Source organism: Nilaparvata lugens, chromosome 5 (genome assembly GCF_014356525.2).
Source record: "Nilaparvata lugens isolate BPH chromosome 5, ASM1435652v1, whole genome shotgun sequence".
NCBI lineage: Eukaryota > Metazoa > Arthropoda > Insecta > Hemiptera > Delphacidae > Nilaparvata > Nilaparvata lugens.
Window position 1 is genome coordinate 58,324,093 of NC_052508.1, and position 21,216 is coordinate 58,345,308.

The 21,216-nt window shown below is 35.6% G+C and overlaps 1 protein-coding gene across 1 annotated transcript in view; it reads right to left on the reverse strand.

Moving 5' to 3' along the window:
- Window positions 1-216: 216 nt before the first annotated feature.
- Window positions 217-21,216, reverse strand: part of LOC111044261 (putative 1-phosphatidylinositol 3-phosphate 5-kinase) — a 50,388-nt gene continuing 29,388 nt past the window's right edge. Inside the window, exons 19-29 of the mRNA XM_039428887.1 lie at window positions 19,833-20,011; window positions 18,167-18,292; window positions 14,553-14,758; window positions 10,859-11,270; window positions 9,432-9,538; window positions 8,713-8,894; window positions 7,405-7,545; window positions 6,153-6,324; window positions 4,798-4,978; window positions 3,457-3,783; window positions 217-2,679 (exon numbers count right to left, since the gene is read on the reverse strand). Of these exons, the coding sequence (XP_039284821.1) occupies window positions 2,321-2,679; window positions 3,457-3,783; window positions 4,798-4,978; window positions 6,153-6,324; window positions 7,405-7,545; window positions 8,713-8,894; window positions 9,432-9,538; window positions 10,859-11,270; window positions 14,553-14,758; window positions 18,167-18,292; window positions 19,833-20,011 (2,392 nt within the window). The 3' untranslated portion in view covers window positions 217-2,320. The remainder of the gene's footprint in view (window positions 2,680-3,456; window positions 3,784-4,797; window positions 4,979-6,152; window positions 6,325-7,404; window positions 7,546-8,712; window positions 8,895-9,431; window positions 9,539-10,858; window positions 11,271-14,552; window positions 14,759-18,166; window positions 18,293-19,832; window positions 20,012-21,216) is intronic.

The window sequence follows — 21,216 nt, forward strand, 5'->3', positions numbered from 1 at the left end:
AATTGAAAATTACTAAAATAAGAATGGAGGTTGATATTATATGACTATTGAATTATCAATTCCCTGAGTAATGGCCCATTTGTATGAAAATATATTGTTCAGGTTTTTCAGCAAACATACAAGCATCTCAAATCCAAGGATTTGAAGGTGAGACCAGAAAAAATAACTAGTGTTTAATACTGGAAAAATATGATTGATAATGAGAAACTACCAAACTTAAGAGTAGTTAGAAACAAAATTGTCTCAATCAGGGTAAAATATTTGTGAGATTCGATATGGCTGTTATAGCATATTCTTATGAATATGATGCAGCCAAAAATGATTGAAATTTCAAAATAGGTAGATTATTGAATAAAAAATTATTTCAATGGGAGAGAAGTAATTATATGTGACATTAGATATCAGCATATGATAATTTTCAAAATGGGAATAAATAATTTATCAGAACTGGAAAGATGAAGCAATAAACTTCCAAGAGTAGAGAAATAGACTGAATTTGATCAAGGTGATTGGGAATATAGGAAATGGCTTAAATAATTCAGGAATAAGATTAAGATTAAGAATTATTGGTTTGAGGTTAGCAACCAAAATAAAACTGATCACCAAGTACGGTACGCTGAAATCTTATAATGAGTCCTAAAATGTGGGTCGGATACTACAGCATTGTGCTAATAAGAGACAAAGTGGATACAAAATGTACGATCAAAAAACATTAAATCATCAAAACATTCTTACAAATCTACTCTTCAATAGAAACATTTCAGCCTTAAAATTTCATCCATTAAAATAATTTAATATTTTTTATCTCAAAATATTTAGCAACGATCATGTGAAAAATATATTATATTATTTAATGATGCTACTACAGCAGTGATAAAGCTACCCACTTCAAGATGGATATTTTATTAAAGAAGCTTTGTAGCTTGTATGGTATATCCTGGTGCATTATTTCTTCCAAGCTATTCAAGTTTTTTTCAAATTTCAACAATAAGCTGTATATATTTTGAAGTTCTGCATTACAGAATCAAATTTAATCACAACTTATAGAAGTATTAATTCATGGTTACTGTTATCAAAAACACAGTGGCAGTCCCTTCTAGGATGTTCAATCTACAATAGATATAATTAGACTTTCTAATAAAATTCCACATAAATATTTAAAATTTTATCTGGAATAAATGTTCCCTGTCCCCTTAGATCCCTCTTGACTCAATCCTGAATCTGCCACTATCAAAAATGACAATAGTGATGTGCATACGGAAAGTAGAATATGATACTACCGTTACAGCCTGAAGTGAGATCATATATACTTGAATCATCAGATCTTTTTAATATTTTATTCCTCTATTAGTATCTTCCAAACTGTTTCTAAGGCAACAACTGTTTTATGTGGATAATAATCTCTTTACATAAAACTTTAAATTTGAAGAAACACTTGTAACTTATAACAGTAGATCACAGTTATTGATAGAAACTGTAATCGTAGCATAATCTTCAAGTGATGACCAGAAAAATGTGACAACATGTTAACCTGAAGTATAATAGAATCTAGATTTTAGTTGGATGAAGATCTTCAAGAGTGATAACCATATGAACAAACGTGACAACATGGAGTGGAATAAAATATTTGATAAGAATATTGGATGTATAGTTGTTTGATTAGCTTGCTCACAGAAAGTGCAAGTGGCTACCAACTCATACAGGTGATTTGTGACCACTTTACCAGACATCACACCCATGTATTACCTATTAGGCGGATCACCATATTTATAATGCACAAGGGTGAGTTGGAACATAGAGAAAAAATAGCGTAAGAAGATATTCTATGGTATAGGTCGTTTATCATACAAATTTCAAGCCGATTACTGTCGACTACTGTCTATTATTACAGTTTTGGCCGATTAAAAGAACGATACAGTATGAGAGACTATCAGCGTCACATAGCTCCACGAAAGTTAACTACTAGGACTACCGGCTTGAGTTAACAGGGAAATTTGGAACATAAACTCCCTATACCATGAGATATCTCCTTATGCTATATTTTCTCTATAGTTGGAAGCACTTTACCAGATATAACACCCGCGAATAACATTATTTTTGTCACACCATATTAGGCGGATCACCTAGTTTATAATTCACAATGGTGAGTTTGGACTACTTTACCAGACATTACACCCAAGGATCACCTTATCTTTGTCATACCTTATTAGGGGAATCACCGTATTAATGATCAACATTCGAAAACCCTCGCCATCGAATCATAGATTTCAGTTTGATAAAAATATTGTAGACAGTTGTTTGATTAGGTTGCTTACAGGTATCAACAGTCGAGTCCCTTTCCGAGGCCAGTCCAACGATCAGGCACGGGCAGAAAGTACTTGTGCATAGCTGCAATGAACCGATCACGGTATTCGTCAGGCGACACAATGGTGGGCTGCTTGCCCTGCCCTCCCAGCAGCCCGCTGCGCTTCACCATGGTCTCCAGCTTCTTGTCCCAGGTGAAGGTGCGGATGTAGTCGATGATGCCAACCACCAGCTCCTTCTTGGTCTCGTCGAGGCCGACCAGCAGCGAGTAGTCCATCACGCACTGTGCGGCCAGGAACTGCGTGTCCTGGTGGATCGCCTGCATCAGAACGGTCTTCGCGTGCGGCTGGATGTAGAGTGGCGAGTCGCAACTGCCTGAAACACAATTCCGAGCTCGTGAATAACGATTACATTACATCAAAGGCAAACGCACACCGCAGCACCTTATCACTTGAATAAATACTTATATTATCATCCTTAATTATAAAGTTTGACACCTTTACAACAGAACTTGAGTTTTTGGCCTAAGCGGCTTAGGCTAAGCCCGACTTAACATTAAAAACTGGTGTGCCTTTCCAATACTTGCTACCATCGGACTCCCCAAACACTCACTAAATACTTTATAGTACTCAGTCAAAGAAGGGCGTATGTAGACATACGAAGGAAAAATCCCTCCCCAAGTGTTCGAATGTTGCAACGCACACAGAAGTGCGTCTGTCTGCATATGTCTACTCACGTCTGCAATCAGACGTTTGATTTGTTCCGTCTGACTGCATACATATGTCTGTTATTATAGTTACTATAATGATGATTATGAGTATGGATGATAATCATATAGTTTATTATAGAATTGTGTTTTATAGTTTTATAATTATATTAATATATAATATTAATAATATCGAGTGACCTGGCTGGCTCAGGTCTGGTTTTCAGTTCTGAGTTTTCAGGTCGCAACTGATCAATTTTAGGGCCTCTGACATGACCTGACGACTGCTTTTTGGAAATAATAATAAGGTTTCACTTCCGTGAGGTTGCGCTTTTCATAACCAGTAATTTGTTATAGCACTGTAGAAATGAATAATTCAATGCATTATATATTATTTATTTAATACATTCTGATTTTATTGAAGTAATATATGTTGAAATACTAACGATTGAGAAGATTCTCGTCGAGCAACACAATCTCGCCCTCCTGTTCGTTGGGATTGACCAGTCGATTTCTGACTGATCCCTTGAGGTCGAATTTGTGCTTGACAGAGCGCGCGTGGAACAGGTTCTCCATGACTAGCAGGTTTGAACGCAACGTGTTGCTGGAGGTGGCGTTGCGATAGATCACGCGGTACACTCCGACAATCTTGCCCAACAGGGTGGGTGTGTTGGTCGCCACGCAGCCCTCCATGTACTCAAAGTAGTTCGACGCCGACTCCACGAACAGCTGTGTCTCTAGTCGCGTCATCTCTTTCAGGATGAAGCGATCGTCTGCATAAGAGATAATAATGAAAATCTTCATCACATAAAGAAATAGAATGGCTTTTCGTTTGATGACGTGCCGAGTTTTGGACATTAATGTCCACTTTACCACTTTGCCAAAACAAAATTATTGAAATAATAATTGCACATGCAAGAAAAATAAACCAATCAACCAGAAATATAAATAAGCTTTGAGTCCAAAGTGAGAATATAGAATGTCCTTCAAAAATTAATTTCACATCACTAATACTGTAAAATATATATTCAACAAAGGAAAATAGGGAGGATAACACAGAATCTTCTCAGTGGAAAGATTAAAATAAAGCAATAGTTGAAATGATTTATAAATCTTCTTCAAAACACAGAGCTGTCAATGAAAATGACGGGAGGTTTATGAGAAATCATGCACAAATGGCATGGACATAACACAATAGCAATGACAATTGACTCAATAACTCAAGTCTATAATAATAATTCAAGCCTCTTGAATTTAAAAACTTACTTAAAAGTTTCCACACTTTAGTGGGTGTATAATGTCTTCGCGAATTTACAATGTCAATTGGCTGTCATTCGAGAATGTTACAATTATTCTAGTTTTCCATGCTCTAACCGAAATAAGTTGGGGCTGACAACTTAAAACCAACAAGAAGAGGAGGTAATCGTTTAATAACAGTTTAAAACAGGAGGAAAGTGAAAGTTGTAGTATTATTGATTAAAGTTTTGCCAGGCGTCACAACATTGCACTTGGACTTGGAATAATAATTTATTATTAAAATTCTGATTTGTTGTAAAATACACATGAGAATTTAATGTAGGTATAATTTCAATACTTGAAGAGATTTGTCTGTCCCAAGCTATAGTTTGTAGAACTCTTTAAAATATCACATACTTCATTAATTGAAATGTAAAGTTTGAAATGAAATTAAAATTTCGAGTTCATGTGAAAGTTTAGAAGATATTTCCAAACTTATGAAGAACGTTCTGTGATTGAATTGTAGATGAGTCGTTCCTGATAGAAAATACCTTTGGTTTTGCAGAAATTAGATCCGGACTTTCCGCCTCTAGCTGCCCACTGCACACACCGCGACAGAGAGCGCACAAACGCCTCTTCGCCCGCCGGGAATACGGCCGCTCTCAGTCGAGCAAACTGCTCCGCAAAGTACACTTTCACTATAAAGTTGGCACAACTGTCCGAAAATTGAACCTGAAAAATAAAAAATATTAATCTATTTGAACTGTAATCTCGATGATAATATGCTTCTATTTCAATGTGTTATACTCCTTCTCAAATCAAATCAAATTCATTCACTCGAAATTCATATAACATATTCACAAAAGTATAAAACGACAAGTTACAAGTGAACAAGATACTAGTCACAAAAAGTACAGTATGTTACTGGACTTTGTCCGCGAATAGTCAGATACAAAGTGTTATAAGTAAGATTATTTACTTGATTTATCACTTGATATGGATGGAGGTTTAGTAGGAGAAGGAACAAATTAATATCAATTAAACAAGACAATATAATAGTTTCCTACTCTTTTTTAATAATATAGAATTAACTCGAACCTACTCCAAAAAATTCATCAATTGGAAGAACATTCAAACAAAAGTAAAGCGCATAATTCTAACCACATTTATAGTGTGCATAATATCTTGGAGATTTACTCTACATATATCTTACTTCATGTTCAATAGAAACAAAAATAATGTATAACATCGCCTAAACAAAACCATACTGCGTAGAAAAATAATGTAAGGAACTGAAGGTGAGATATTTCTCGTTCACCCATGACCTTGGAATTTTATCTCGTATAACAGTGCAAAACATTTAATAATCATCTTTTACATATTTGTACAAAATAACCCTGTAGTAAGCTCACTATCAAACAAGAAAGACACTCGTATATTTTTATCAATCAAGGAATAGTACCTACAAGATAGGTGATTATTTCTCTGTGTAAGTCAGTTTTTCGTTAATAAACTGATTCCTATCAATTCTGAATGTACTTACTACGGAATGGATTTGTTGCATACTCAAACTCACATCAATTTATGTAATGAATTGCACAAAAATTGTTGCTTTAATTAATTGTTATTAGAAATCTATTTGAATTTGGATTTGCAAATCGAGCATGGATTAGTTGCACACTTGTAAACTTACATAAATCTATTCTATGAAATGTTGCTTTTGAATAATTGTTATTAATTTTTTTTTCATATTCTAGAGAGGTCAAAATACGGTGAGAGGTGAAATCTAGAGAGGAGACATGTCTGAATGGATGGAAATTATGTTTTTTGACCATAAATAACAACTAACAGCAGAAATCATCATTTAAATACAGGATATTTTATAGATTCAAAAACATTCTAATACCTCCAAGTGGAGAGAAGAGAGTGATTTTGCTGATTTTGATTTGTTGCTTTCTGGTTCAGCTCGATTCTCATCCAATTCCTGAGGTTGTGGTGATGGTCCCTCGCTGGGTAAGGCACCACTGCTGCTTTGACCGATCTCTGAATTTTGACGACTGATACTGGTGCCGCTATTGCTAAAAAAAAACAGATTTTTCATAAAAAACGTTGAAACAGATTTTTCATAAAAACGTATCATGTAGAAAAATGTTATCATTATTATTGTTAGGCTGACCACTAACGGTAAAACATGCATGATACACATGACGTCATACATTTTTACGTCATCACAGATAAAGGCTTCGAGCAACATTTTTTGAGGTTGGATTTTTGTATCTCCGATTTTTTATGTTTATTTTTTCTTGGCTGCTCTATTTGAGGTTAAATTATTTTTCTATTATTATAATTTGTAAGTTTCCAGAGGTTTACTTACTGTTATTGGTTGTTTATTTTATATTAGAAGACTTTCACTGATTAGAAAAAACCGCTATTGCCCAAAACTTCTTCTATTTCCTCATTTTGTCTAAAATCGTCCAAATATTATGTTGGTTTATGTTTTTGAAGGGACGGTTTGAAATATGCAAAGGTTCAAAGAACCTCACACGTCAAGCTTATTGTGTGTCCCAAGTATGTTATGTCCCATTACGTCCATTTATTATGTCGTATTATGTCCATTTCAATTTAATGTCCCATTAAGTAGGTTATGTCCATTTCAATTTCTACACCAAATCATCAATCTGAAACTATGAATCAGAATAAAACAAACAATTTCAAATTTAGGTAGATTGATAATGAAACTTTTGAGAAAAGCATGAAACAGAATGTAAATTCGCAATTTAAATTCATAATGAACAAGCATGATGTTTATGTGCATGATAAACATACATGTTTAACTGTTAGTGGCCAGCCTTAGACTGACAATGAAACCCAAATAATATAATATGAAGAACAGAAGAGAATACTATATAAATAACCAAATAGGAAAGTATGGTATAATTAACACTGAAAACAGATAAAATAAGACAATATGGATCCATTAATTTTATTGGTATATCAATCTATTACAAACATATTACGAATTATTGATAGATACTTCACGTTTTACGAATAGATACTGAATACTTAATGTGTTAATACAAAACTGTTATGAAAAAATGTCATAGCTGCTTGCACTGTTGAATTTTCTGAACAAATCAACTTCAACTGAGAATACTTACCCCAGATTGTTGTTTGAAGCGGCCGCTCTAAGGAATGACAGCATTCCGGATCCGGTGCGCCTGTGCTCGTGGGTGGACGGCGCTTCCGATATCGACTCCCTCATCGATTCCGATGTTCCGCTTTTTCGCTTATTCACAGGACTGACAAAAATAGGAAAAGTGTTCATGACATGGTATGGCAGTGTCAATTCTATAGCAAATATGTATATCATCCATTGAGGTAATTTTTAAAATGGTATTTCAAACATGTAATGAGATGCGATAAACATACCATACGTGTCTACTAAACATAACTTTAAAAATACCGTACAGTATTTTTACTATTGATGGACTAAAATCTTAGTTTACAGGTCCGTATTGATTTTTATTATAAGGTTTTCACAATAATATCTTAAACAAAAGTTAATAGATGTTTAGTCCAGGCAATGAATGCTCAAAAAAGAATATAGAAGGAAAAGTTTTTTTTTTTCAATTTATTGAATTTATTTTTACACACACACACATACAAGTTTAATACAGAGATTAACAAAAAGAATACATGCAAACAACAACAACAAAACACATTAAAACAAAATAAAAAGAAAGTGGTGAAAAAAGGGTAGAAGATTGAAGGGTTTTTCCAACTATGGATATCCATGTACTAGCAAAACCTTCAATCCTTGAGAAGGCGAAACAGGTATCAGGAAAACTAAATAGACGGTAGATATGAAAGGATGGGATGGGGGAAGATTAATAAAGGAAAGGATGGAGAAAGAAACCGAAAGTTTGGAAGACAATTTTTGACCCCGCAGTTCTGTTTAGGGTAGTAAGGAGGTAAACATATCTAAAGTCCCACCCCTACCCCCTGTTCTAAGGAATCTCCAATTTTGCAACAATAGACCAATTGACAAAGGAATTTGGAGGGAATGTTTTGAACACAATTTTTGACTTTGCAACTTTGCTGGGACTATTTGGGAGGAAAGTATATCAAAAGCACCCATCCCTACCTCATGTGCTAAAGATATGAGGGTGGTTTATAAGTTGCATTTCTCAGCTTTTTGCTTCCACGCAAATCTTGGGAACAATGCGTTCAACCGACATGACTAACTATTCAATAATAAAGCTTGATAAATTCTCTACAATATTTGTTTAGTAGAGTTTTATGATGTTTTAAACAGTTTTCAAGATATTCGCTCTTGAAAGTGTGAAATTGTAAAAATAACAAGTTTTTATCCAATATTTTGCTCTTTCAGGGCTTATAACTATCCAACAAATGCATCGGTAAAATTCTAGAGCAATGTACTACAAGTTTACAATAGATTATCTCACCTTGGACTAGGCTGTTCTGAGGGCGGACCTTTATTGCTGTTTCTCAATTCTTCGAGATCTATCCTGTAGTCGTGACAACTCAAGGCATAGGCTATTATAGAGCTGGGCTCCCTCTCATACACAACAACCGGCACAGACACACCCAGAGGTAAACAATGGTGTTCTTGTGGACTCATTGGAGACTGAAATACAACATCCATCATAAGATAACAATTAAAATCTAGTGTAAATCACAGTTTTATCAATGTGAAATAAAAAGTGACAATCAGAAGTTTTATGAATTAGTGTGAAAAAATTTCATTCGAAAAATCACACTCTTTATAATTACGAAATAAAAACCAGCTTGGATTGAAGATCAAATGTACAGAAACCTTACACTGATGTGATCTTGGCATTATGACAATTTATTTCAGAGTAAATAAAACGAGAATCAGACTCTTCAAAACAGTCTGGCCTATCCCACGTATCATTTTTGAGGAAATTCATCGTGAATCTCCAAAACTTTCAGAACTCCGAAAATTCAAAACTGATATGATCAGATTTCCAGCTTTGACGAAACATTTTGAGTTATAATATTTACTAAGTGAATCTTTCACGTTTTTTATCTGTTTTGAACCTCGATACCGTGTTTTTAACATAATAAAGTTAGGTTTCCACATAGGAAATAAACGAACTAGAAACTATCAAAAATATTCAATACAGTTGAGAATGAAACGTACTTGGATAGGAGCTGCAATTTGTTGAGTAGGTAACAACTGAGATAGTATTGTTTTGACAGTCTTTTTGTCTGCTTTGGAGCCATGTTGGGCATTAGCTGCTGCCTCTCCTGTAATCAAATAATAATTATAAACCGAATGAATTAAATTTAGAATTCTATCAAACGAGCAAACACTACATATTAATTCAGAATATCATCTCATCAAATCATCCCCTCACTCTCCATTGCCCACTCACAAGCATAAAGCTCATATGGACATCATTCACAATTGAAAAAATACACGATTCTTATAATGAGAAACATGGTCGATAACATTGAATTTATTTTTTTTTCAAGTTGCAGAGTTGAGAAAAATTTAGTTCCGAGATTCGATCTGATATAATTTATCATTGGATTGAAAAATTTGAATAACTCGATTTGAACCACATCTTATATATGAATTGGAATGGTGGTTCAATTTCGCTATTTTTATACTCCTAATAATATTCGAGGAAGATAAAAAACCAGATATTCCATCTAAAATACTAATCCTGTTTTCTCATACAGGTAGTTAGAGAAATATATAAATAAATTGGAAAAGAGAAGCTCTTTGTTAGGTGAATTGGTTGGATGAGGTCTAAGATGAGATTCTTTCTTTCAAATTTTCCATAACAAACATGAGGTGCCACTTGGAATTTCAATACTTTAGTAAACTAGAAACACAGATTGACCTATATGGGAAAAATATTCACAATGTTGTTCCCGTGTATTTTTGTTCCTTGACTATTGTACTCTGTTCTTAATTGTGAATAAAATTACATTCTATTTGATCTTTCAAAAATGTATAAAAGTCAGACTTAACTATTTTATTTATTCAATCATGTCATGGAAAAGCAGACTCTGCTCATTTTCTAATCACTCTGCAAAAGGAAACCTAAGAAATGTTCTTAAGTCAAAATCGTAAAAGTAAATAAATTCGTATGGCTTTTTGTTGGTGGGGAGTCCCTTGCGGGAAGGTCCCAACGCCTGAATATATCATTTAAGCCGTCAATGGGCCTTACGACTGTCATACTTCAGCCGGGACCGACAAATTAACGTGCCCATCCGATAACACGGGAGTGACCTGGTTAAAAAACGTTTGGTAATGAGAGGGTTTGAACCCGGGATCTCTATGCTACTAGGCATAATCGTAATGCGATTTTGAATATTTGTTATAAATAGTGATAAGTAGTAACTATACTCTTAAGTATAATCTATAATCTATAGTTATAACACTATAACTATAATCTTATAAATAGTAACTGAATAAGACAAGGAATACAAAATTGGATGCACTATAAACTATGAGCCGGAAGACACAAAGACTATCTGAAAACTACTACATAAACAAACATTCATAAAAAACAGATTCCAAACAAAATAATACCATTACTAAGAATGAAGCCCTACCTTCATCAGGTTCGGCGGGACTTTCATTGACCTCCGTATCGATCGTTCGATCAGTTTGCACAGTTGATACTTCCTTCAAAACATCATCCATCCTAGGCACTTTGCTTTCAGTTTTCACCACATTACCATGTGACTCAACCAGGTTCAGTTGAGCATCACTTTCAGCAGTTGACTCTCTGCCGGCCGCCGCCTGTCCCTCGGTTAGAGTGAAGGCCGGTTGATCCTCTGTGCCATCATCATTGTCAACAGCAGCAGCAGTAGAGGTGGCATCAGCAGTCTGCAGTTCGTCCGTTTCCATGGCAACCTCTGGCTCCGAACACATTGACGTCGACATGCTCAACTGACTCGGATGCACGGTCTCCTCGATCGGAATCAGATCGGCCTGCGTGTCGGGGAAATGTGACGTTATTACCTGCAAATATGAAAGATCAGTCTTGAATTGTTATCTCATATATCTATCCTATTATAAAATCACTTTGCTTATATGGGCTACTTGATTCAAATAAAAACTACATATAAAAACTTTTAGTACCCTTTTATAAAAAACTTTAAAATATTCTAACAACTAGTTTCGACCATCACTTTGCTTATATGGGCTACTTGATTCAAATAAAAACTTCAACAAAAAAGTGCTCCACATTGTGAGTAAAAAGCTATTGAATAATTACAAAGCTTTAATTACAATGTGGAGCGCTTTCGGCCCTTCTGCAACACTTGTGTAATAATGGAATTTGTTCAAACAGAGTGTTGGAGATGGAAATGGCATCCGAAATCACTCCACATTGTAAGTAAAAAGATAGTAGCTATTATTCATAAATAAAGACTGCTATGTCGTATTTAAAGTTTTGAAACAATCTGCTCTATCTAAACCATCATGTTCGAACAATGACCAAGTGGCGTAGCCTCATAACTTAACTTGCGCTATCTCTCCTAGCAAATTAACCCCCCCCCCACATTAATTTGAGGATTATCTACATTTCAAAAGTGAAACGCCATCATTTTACGAGTCATAGTGCCGGTTGTACAACAACGCCTTCTCTGATTGGTTCTAGTGAAAGTGATCACGGTTAAAATTTAACCGGCTGTTGTGCAACCGGGCCTTAGGCGTTAAGTCTAAGTCTAAGTGATAACTTGGTTAGAAAATTCATCATACGCTTATTCAATTTTTTCCAAAAAGATTGTGAAAAATAAAACATACTTGTAAAAACACGCTAAAACAACATCGATCCAAAACTGGCAACATATAAAATCAAACAATAACATTCCAGCATTCCAAGCCTGCATTACCCTCGCATCGGCGTCAATCAGCAGTTGTCGCCAGTATTCAGACGGTAGCTTGCTATCGCATGAGCTTTGGCTCAGATTCACTGCAATGAAATAGCAGCCTACTCACTCCCCACCACTCCTCGAGAATAACATTGTCATTATAGGCCGCTAGACTATCGATCAGAATGAGATAGCTTCGCATCGCGAACGCTAAATTTGAGTTAAAACAGAAAAGTGGAAGTAGGAAAGTAGTTCCTTCAAAAGTAGAAGGAATTCATTCTCTGTGGTTAAAACTTGAAGTCACTACTGCTTTAAAAAACGTTCTACTTCTTTGAATGATACATGTGCAATATTTTTTATTTCTTAAAACTACTTGTGCTTAGCAGCTAGCCTAGCTTTGAGAATTCGCCACTGAACTGACCCCCTCAATGATGTCGGTGAGGCCAGCAGCAGCGGTGACTGACACCCTCTGCTCAGTGCTGTTCTTCTTGGCCCTCTCATCGCGCCTGCGCACACTGCTCTCCAGGTCCAAGAGGCGCGCATTCCAGTCGGCCACTGACTCAGCCACCAGGCGCTTCAACAGCACCAGTGAGTCACACAGCTTCCACATGCTCATCTTCACCATGTCTGAAACCATCATCACATCACATCACATCACAAACAAGCAACCAATCAACTTCACAACCAACTTTCATCTCCCCTTTCAACAATACGAAAAAAATCAATTCACTAGTTTCAGAATCATACTATCTGGTCCGAGAGATATTCTATCAACATGGAGAGGAAAAACCAGTTTTTCCTTCCACAGTTTGTAGCATGGACAGAGTAGTGTGTAGTGGAGAGGAGTAAAGGTTCGAACCCACTAGAACGTATCAGACACGGACCGTGTCAGACCATGCCAGGCACGTAAAATAACAACTATGCCCACTACACCGGATCAACAGCGGTCTATGCCAGTACATTACGCGTATGGTACGCGTATGATACGGGTATGATACGCGTATGATACGCGTATGATGCCCGGTCAGAAGTTGTTGGGAACGCGTCAGTTAGCAAGAGAATGTAGCGGTGAACTGGTTACCAACGCGGTGCATACGCGGTTACAACGGGGTTTGCAGGCGTCACGTGCCATGCAAGGAGCGTTCCGTCACAGACAAAATATACTGGCTGACAAATGTTGACCTGGACGTGCATGGCACGCTCCGTGCTTGGCCGGTGACGGAACGGTCTAATGGGTGCATTACATATCAAATGATGCAAAGAATATTTTTTTGCATGTGTCGGTACGGGCACGGTCATGGTATGATACGTTCTAGTGGGTTCGAACCTTAAGCATGCTGCGCACAATTGAATGCTGACACAAAAGTAGGGAGAATGCTTTTAGGTAGTGGGAGTGATTAGTGAAGGAAAGATTATCGGCCTCTCTGTCTTCGAGTGAAAGCCGTGTTGAAAGTAATATCTCTCGGACTAAAGCAGCAATTGTTTGTAGAAGCTCTTATTCATAAATATAGACTGCTATGTCGTATTTAAAGTATTGAAATAATCTACTATCTAAACCATCATATTCGAACAATGACCAAGTGGCGTAGCCTCATAACTTAACTTGCGCTATCACTCCTAGCAAATCAACCCCCCTCTCCACATTAATTTGACGATTAAGTACCTTTCAAAAGTGAAACACCATCATTTTACGAGTCATAGTGCCGGTTGCACAACAACCGGTTAAATTTTAATCGTCTTTTCAAAATCGCCTTCTCTGATTGGTTCTCGTGAAATCGATCACGGTTAAAATTTAACCGGCTGTTGTGCAACCGGGCCTTAGGCATTAAGTCTAAGTGATAACTTAGTTAGAAAATTCATAATATGCTTATTCATTTTTTTCGAAAAGGATTATGAAAAATAAAACATACTTGTAAAACAAGCTGAAAACAACATCGATCCAAAACTGACAAAATATAGCCTCAAACAATAACATTCCAGCATTCCAAACCTGCACTACCCTTGCATAGGCATCAGACAGCTGCCGCCAATATTCAGACGATAGCTTGCTATCGCATGAGCGAAGCTTTGGATCCGATTCACTACAATGAAAAAGCAACCTACTCACTCCCCACCACTCCTCCAGAATAACATTGTCATTATAGGCTGTTAGACTACCGATCAGAATGAGATAGCTTCGCATCGCGAACGCTAAATTTGAGTTAAAACACAAAAGTGGAAAGTGGAAGTAGGAAAGTAGTTCCTTCAAAAGTAGAAGGAATTCATTCTCTTTTCAACTCTTTCATTCTCTGTGGTTAAAACTTGATGCCACTACTGCTTTAAAAAACGTTCTACTTCTTTGAATGATACATGTGCAATATTTTTTATTTCTTAAAACTACTTGTGCTTAGCAGCTAGCCTAGCTTTGAGAATTCGCCACTGAACTGACCCCCTCAATGATGTCGGTGAGGCCAGCAGCAGCGGTGACTGACACCCTCTGCTCAGTGCTGTTCTTCTTGGCCCTCTCATCGCGCCTGCGCACACTGCTCTCCAGGTCCAAGAGGCGCGCATTCCAGTCGGCCACTGACTCAGCCACCAGGCGCTTCAACAGCACCAGTGAGTCACACAGCTTCCACATGCTCATCTTCACCATGTCTGAAACCATCATCACATCACATCACATCACAAACAAGCAACCAATCAACTTCACAACCAACTTTCATCTCCCCTTTCAACAATACGAAAAAAATCAATTCACTAGTTTCAGAATCATACTATCTGGTCCGAGAGATATTCTATTAACATGGAGAGGAAAAACCAGTTTTTCCTTCCACAGTTTGTAGCATGGACAGAGTAGTGTGTAGTGGAGAGGAGTAAGCATGCTGCGCACAATTGAATGCTGACACAAAAGTAGGGAGAATGCTTTTGGGTAGTGGGAGTGATTAGTGAAGGAAAGATTATCGGCCTCTCTGTCTTCGAGTGAAAGCCGCGTTGAAAGTAATATCTCTCGGACTAAAGCAGCAATTGTTTGTAGAAGCTCTTAGTTTTCTGTTGAAATAAAAATGCATTTTTTTGTCTTGTGTATGATACTAATGAAAATAAAAATCAACTTTGTTAGCCTTTCAATACCAATAGTCTAGACAACCTATTAGTTTCAGAATTTATACTAGCGGCAAGGGTGACATTCACTTCATCAAGTTCTCAGTCAATCACGAATGATTGATCAATGAGTAGAAGCGTCGCAGCCATCGAAAACTCAGTTCCTCAAGGTCCTGTTCCTTTCAGAAAGTCTAGTTGATGCAGTATCATATTATATTTGAATGCTTAAAGCTGACAAAGCATATAAAAATGTCCTTTTCCTGCAGTTACCTTGAAAAGTGACCATTCCTGCACTGATTACAGAACGCAAAGAATCACTTTTCCGCTCTAGTGCGCAAAGTATCACTTTGTGTACTCTTAATACTTTGCGTATTATCTTGCAGCCATCCCAATTTATGTTGTTGACATTGTTGGCGTGTATTTTGAATGCGAATTTGTTCTATCTAATTTTTTCTGATTTTCAAATAAATAAAAATGAGAACTCATTAAATTATACATTTTGAATATTATTAATTTTTCATTATTTCAGATAATACTTTTTTCATTCATAAATTGATTGGTTGAAAAATTATTTAGAAATAAATTAACATTTACTCAAAATTAATCAAATTTTGAAATTAATTGGATTAATTTAATTTTCAATTTGAATAAATTATCGATTGTTAATTTTCGATTGGATTATCAAATTAGAAATAAATTAAAGTTGTTATTAATAACAAAATTATACATGCAAACATTTGATAGATTTCAGCCATCATTTTACCCATAATCAACCACTTCTCATATTCAATGGTAACTGTAGGAAAAATTTAATGTGAAATACGTGCGCAAAGTTCCTCTGCTGCACTCAAGAAACCATTCCGCCCTCGCCTACGGCTCGTGCGTGAACGTTTCTTTCGGTGCAGCAAACTGTCACTTTGCGCACTAGTTGCACAAATAACTATTTCTATACGTCAGCAATGTTACAAAATCGTTTGTTGCCTATGAAGAAACATGATGAACTACCAGAGTATTGTATCTGTATTATGAAAAGGAAGCCTATTGTAGGCTATTATCATGAGAAAATACTGTAGATTTCCTTGAAGAATAAAATATATTTGAGATAAAAATCCTACTGGAAGTATCATACTCAAAACATTATTAAAATCATAAAAAATTTGAAATAATACCAGCATATTGCCATCTAAAAGCAAAAGCCTAACCCCTTAACCTACCCTTTTACCTTTGAAACATTTATTAAACATAACCTTTTAGGTTATACTACTATTATCAATAAATCAGCGATGCAACGGTGTAGCAAACTTAACTTAACGAACTGGTAAGCTTCCTGTGTATCACCCTGCAACGTAAACATAATGCAGAGAGATTCGACGGAATGAGCAGCTCAACTTCCCACTTTGTTCAGTTTCTCAAGAAATGGCCGAAATAGACACTTAATGAATCGAAATCGTGATGAACTGAGACCCTCCCTAGCGGCAATTGTTCATAGAAACTCCCAGTTTTCTGTTAAAATTAAATCCAATTGTTTTTCTTATGTTGTTTTGTTCACTTTGGAAACTAAACCCTTCACCGAGCCACCCCAGGTAAAAATGATTGTACTTATCATAACTTAACAGGCTCGCCTTTGAGTATCAAATTTATTTATCTATGAAATGTAAATTTGTAAATTTAGATTTCTATAATTAAAATCGCTTAATCATGAACAATGATTGAAAGAGAATATAGAATATTTGAATTGATTTACTCACCGCTATCAGTATCAGGAGAATCTTCAAGTGTTGGCGAAGTCATCTTCATCTGTATCTCATCAACCCTTGACTTGAATACTGTTTGGTCTTTCTGTAGTTGTTGCTTCAAAGCAGCTATTGTGATAGCTGAAAAAATCACATTTATATTATAAATTTTCAAGAAAAAAACGTAAATCTATGTAAAAAACAAAAATGTATATTATATCATGATGAGAGTATCAAGTTGAAGAGTTAGATAGACTATAACATCTATCAAGGTGTGATCTAAAATCAATACTTATTGAAGTTTAAGAAATCTATATAATAAGAGAGAGTAGGGTTGTGTTTGTTCGAGTGTTCGTTTGTTCGCATCAAAACATATCAACTTGTGGTTGCATACCGGAAAAACGGGAATGATTTAGATCTCCAAATTTTTAACATGGATTCTAAAAATATCAATGTCGTGCACCTGGAAGCCCAAATTTCAATTTTCCTTCTAGATTTTTCAGAATTAATGTTCAAATTCATCTATGCTACCGTACATGAAGTTTCATAGCCCAAAGTGTGTTTTTTTATGAGGAGGGTATAATGCTGTTACAAGACTAACATTTTCGAACAGCAGTGTAGCGCAACGGTAAAACGCTAGCTTACGGAGCGATGGTTCCTGGATTCGAATCCTGATGCTTCCCAATTTTTTTGTTCTTAATTTTTTTCCCTCGAAACGTATTATTATCAATTATTTTTTGAAGGAATTTGTTTTCATTACAATTGAACTTGGATTTTATCAAATAATTATTTTTAATGTAAAATTTTGCCACCAGTACAAATTAAATGGACATAGTCTTCATGCTGTAGGCCTATCATTGGCCTTCGTTTGTAGCATTCGTGATGTAGGAAAATTATGTTGACACATCATCACGTCTGAACTACTGGACTGATTGATTTGAAATTTTACATAAAGATTCTTCATAAACCCAGGATGGTTATAGGCTTATTTTCAAATTTCAAATTTTTTATTACGTCAAGTTTTCATTTTGCAGTTTTAAAAAGACCCTTGCGAAGCACGGGTTACCTACTAGTGTTCCATAATTAAAAACCTTTCAAGAAGTAAGAGTAATTACGTCTAAAAAACCCATTCATATAGTAGCCACGTAACATTTATGTGTCATACACTTAACTATATAATGACAGTACATGATTCAGTGAGAATATAGAATATTTGAATTGATTTACTCACCGCTATCAGTATCAGGAGAATCTTCAAGTGTTGGCGAAGTCATCTTCATCTGTATCTCATCAACCCTTGACTTGAATACTGTTTGGTCTTTCTGTAGTTGTTGCTTCAAAGCAGCTATTGTGATAGCTGAAAAAATCACATTTATATTATAAATTTTCAAGAAAAAAACGTAAATCTATGTAAAAAACAAAAATGTATATAATATCATGATGAGAGTATCAAGTTGAAGAGTTAGATAGACTATAACATCTATCAAGGTGTGATCTAAAATCAATACTTATTGAAGTTTAAGAAATCTATATAATAAGAGAGAGTAGGGTTGTGTTTGTTCGAGTGTTCGTTTGTTCGCATCAAAACATATCAACTTGTGGTTGCATACCGGAAAAACGGGAATGATTTAGATCTCCAAATTTTTAACATGGATTCTAAAAATATCAATGTCGTGCACCTGGAAGCCCAAATTTCAATTTTCCTTCTAGATTTTTCAGAATTAATGTTCAAATTCATCTATGCTACCGTACATGAAGTTTCATAGCCCAAAGTGTGTTTTTTTATGAGGAGGGTATAATGCTGTTACAAGACTAACATTTTCGAACAGCAGTGTAGCGCAACGGTAAAACGCTAGCTTACGGAGCGATGGTTCCTGGATTCGAATCCTGATGCTTCCCAATTTTTTTGTTCTTAATTTTTTTCCCTCGAAACGTATTATTATCAATTATTTTTTGAAGGAATTTGTTTTCATTACAATTGAACTTGGATTTTATCAAATAATTATTTTTAATGTAAAATTTTGCCACCAGTACAAATTAAATGGACATAGTCTTCATGCTGTAGGCCTATCATTGGCCTTCGTTTGTAGCATTCGTGATGTAGGAAAATTATGTTGACACATCATCACGTCTGAACTACTGGACTGATTGATTTGAAATTTTACATAAAGATTCTTCATAAACCCAGGATGGTTATAGGCTTATTTTCAAATTTCAAATTTTTTATTACGTCAAGTTTTCATTTTGCAGTTTTAAAAAAGACCCTTGCGAAGCACGGGTTACCTACTAGTGTTCCATAATTAAAAACCTTTCAAGAAGTAAGAGTAATTACGTCTAAAAAACCCATTCATATAGTAGCCACGTAACATTTATGTGTCATACACTTAACTATATAATGACAGTACATGATTCAGTGAGAATTGAAGCATTGTGAAACGGTATTTGCGAGACAATGGATATGAATCATCACTTCATAATCACACAAGCGCAAACGTTATTTTATTGTTGTCTCTCCTTTCAATAAATAGACTATAGTATTTGAAAAGACCCTTAGATTCCTCTTCAGATTGAAAACATAATTCTATCTTTCAAATAATCCAATACTTCTTTCTTTATCTCAATACTTTATCTTTCTTCTCCAATACTTCCCTTTTCTTCTCCTCTTCACCCTTCATTCCTTACTTTTATACCCTCTACCTGCCTATTACATGGGAAACCATAGTTGGCTAGGTATTTTTCCTCCTTTCTTTATTTCCAGCACACCCCGCCATGAAGACTGTTTTTGTATTTTATTAGAAATTTATTTTTGATCGTGATTTTTTTGTTTTGATTTCTTTTATGTATATTGTATTGTGTTGATTTGAATTGAATTGATTAAAATTGATATAACTGCTTACCATCACCACCATTCTGGCCCATGTTGCAAAGCCTGTTCAAAATTCCGCTGAATACTTCGTGACCAGCTACTGCCCACTTTTTCATCTCATCCAGAACATAGTTTTGATGATAAGGCTCTGATTGGGTAAGCAACAACGATGGGGGCAACGATATTTCCCACACAAGAATTTTTGTATACCTGAAAAAGGAACATCAGTAGTACTAAAAACAAACACAATGGGTTACATTAGGTGAGTTGAATTTCAACTTGTAAAAAATACTATATTAAATACTGTAGCAGGTTCAATGGAGTTGATAACGGTTGGTCCAAGCCTTGCTCTCTATTGCATACTTCGATTCATTGTTATAACAAAGTAATAAAACGTGTATTTATTGTAGAGTCCATATTTTAAGAATTTTAAGGTTAAATTATTTAATGAATTGAGGATTTTTATGAGATAGCATGAATATCTATAATGAGAGATGGCATGGACATTTGTTCAATCTATCTTAAACTATCTGCCGGCCAGATAGCCAAGTTGTATAAGGCGTTGCATCCTTGAGTCTGTTAGTGCAAAATAGTCGCGGGTTCGAGCCGAATTCCATCGAATAGGCATGGACGTTTAATCATCTCATAATTCACCCTCGCATTTCCCATTACCCATGCACAAGCAAAAAGCTCATGTGGGCATCATCCGCAGTGAAAAAAAATAAAAAAATTATATGTCAGAAGGGATTGACAAATAAGCATTGTGAATCAAGCTTCTAGAGAATGATTTTTATTACAGAAAGTGGGTATGACGTCCATAGATAGCATTTGGGTTTGCAGTCCCTAGCCTACCATTTCTATAGGAAAATGGACCATATTAAAGTCAGATAATACAAAAACTATTTAATGGTACTATTCAACCTTTAATAAGATGCACACACAATAATAATTTTGTCTATAGGTACAACCGAAAATGTGCTAACACACGGCAAACATTGTATAGTATAACCTCCAAGAGCCCAGCAGGTCCTTACTTATGTTTGGTAGATTGAAATCAAGTGAAGTGGATTTAGTAATCTAGAATTATTTTAAAATAGAAACTGAACCAATCTTGCTGTACGGGAGTGAAAGCTGGCCCAAGAGATCGGCATGAGCTTGCCATGAAAATAAAATAAGAACGGTGGAAATGAAATGTCATAGAAAAACATTGGGAAAGACAAAAAAAGATAGAATCCGAAACACTAGAATAAAAGAGGAAGTTGGCATGAGAGATGTAAGTGAGAGGATTGAAATGAGGCAGCTTAAATGATATGGACATGTAGTACAGCGGATGGATGACAGTAGAAAAGCGAAACAGTTAGTGAATTTGAGAGTGCAGCGAAGGAGAAGTGTAGGACGACCGAGGTACTCATATG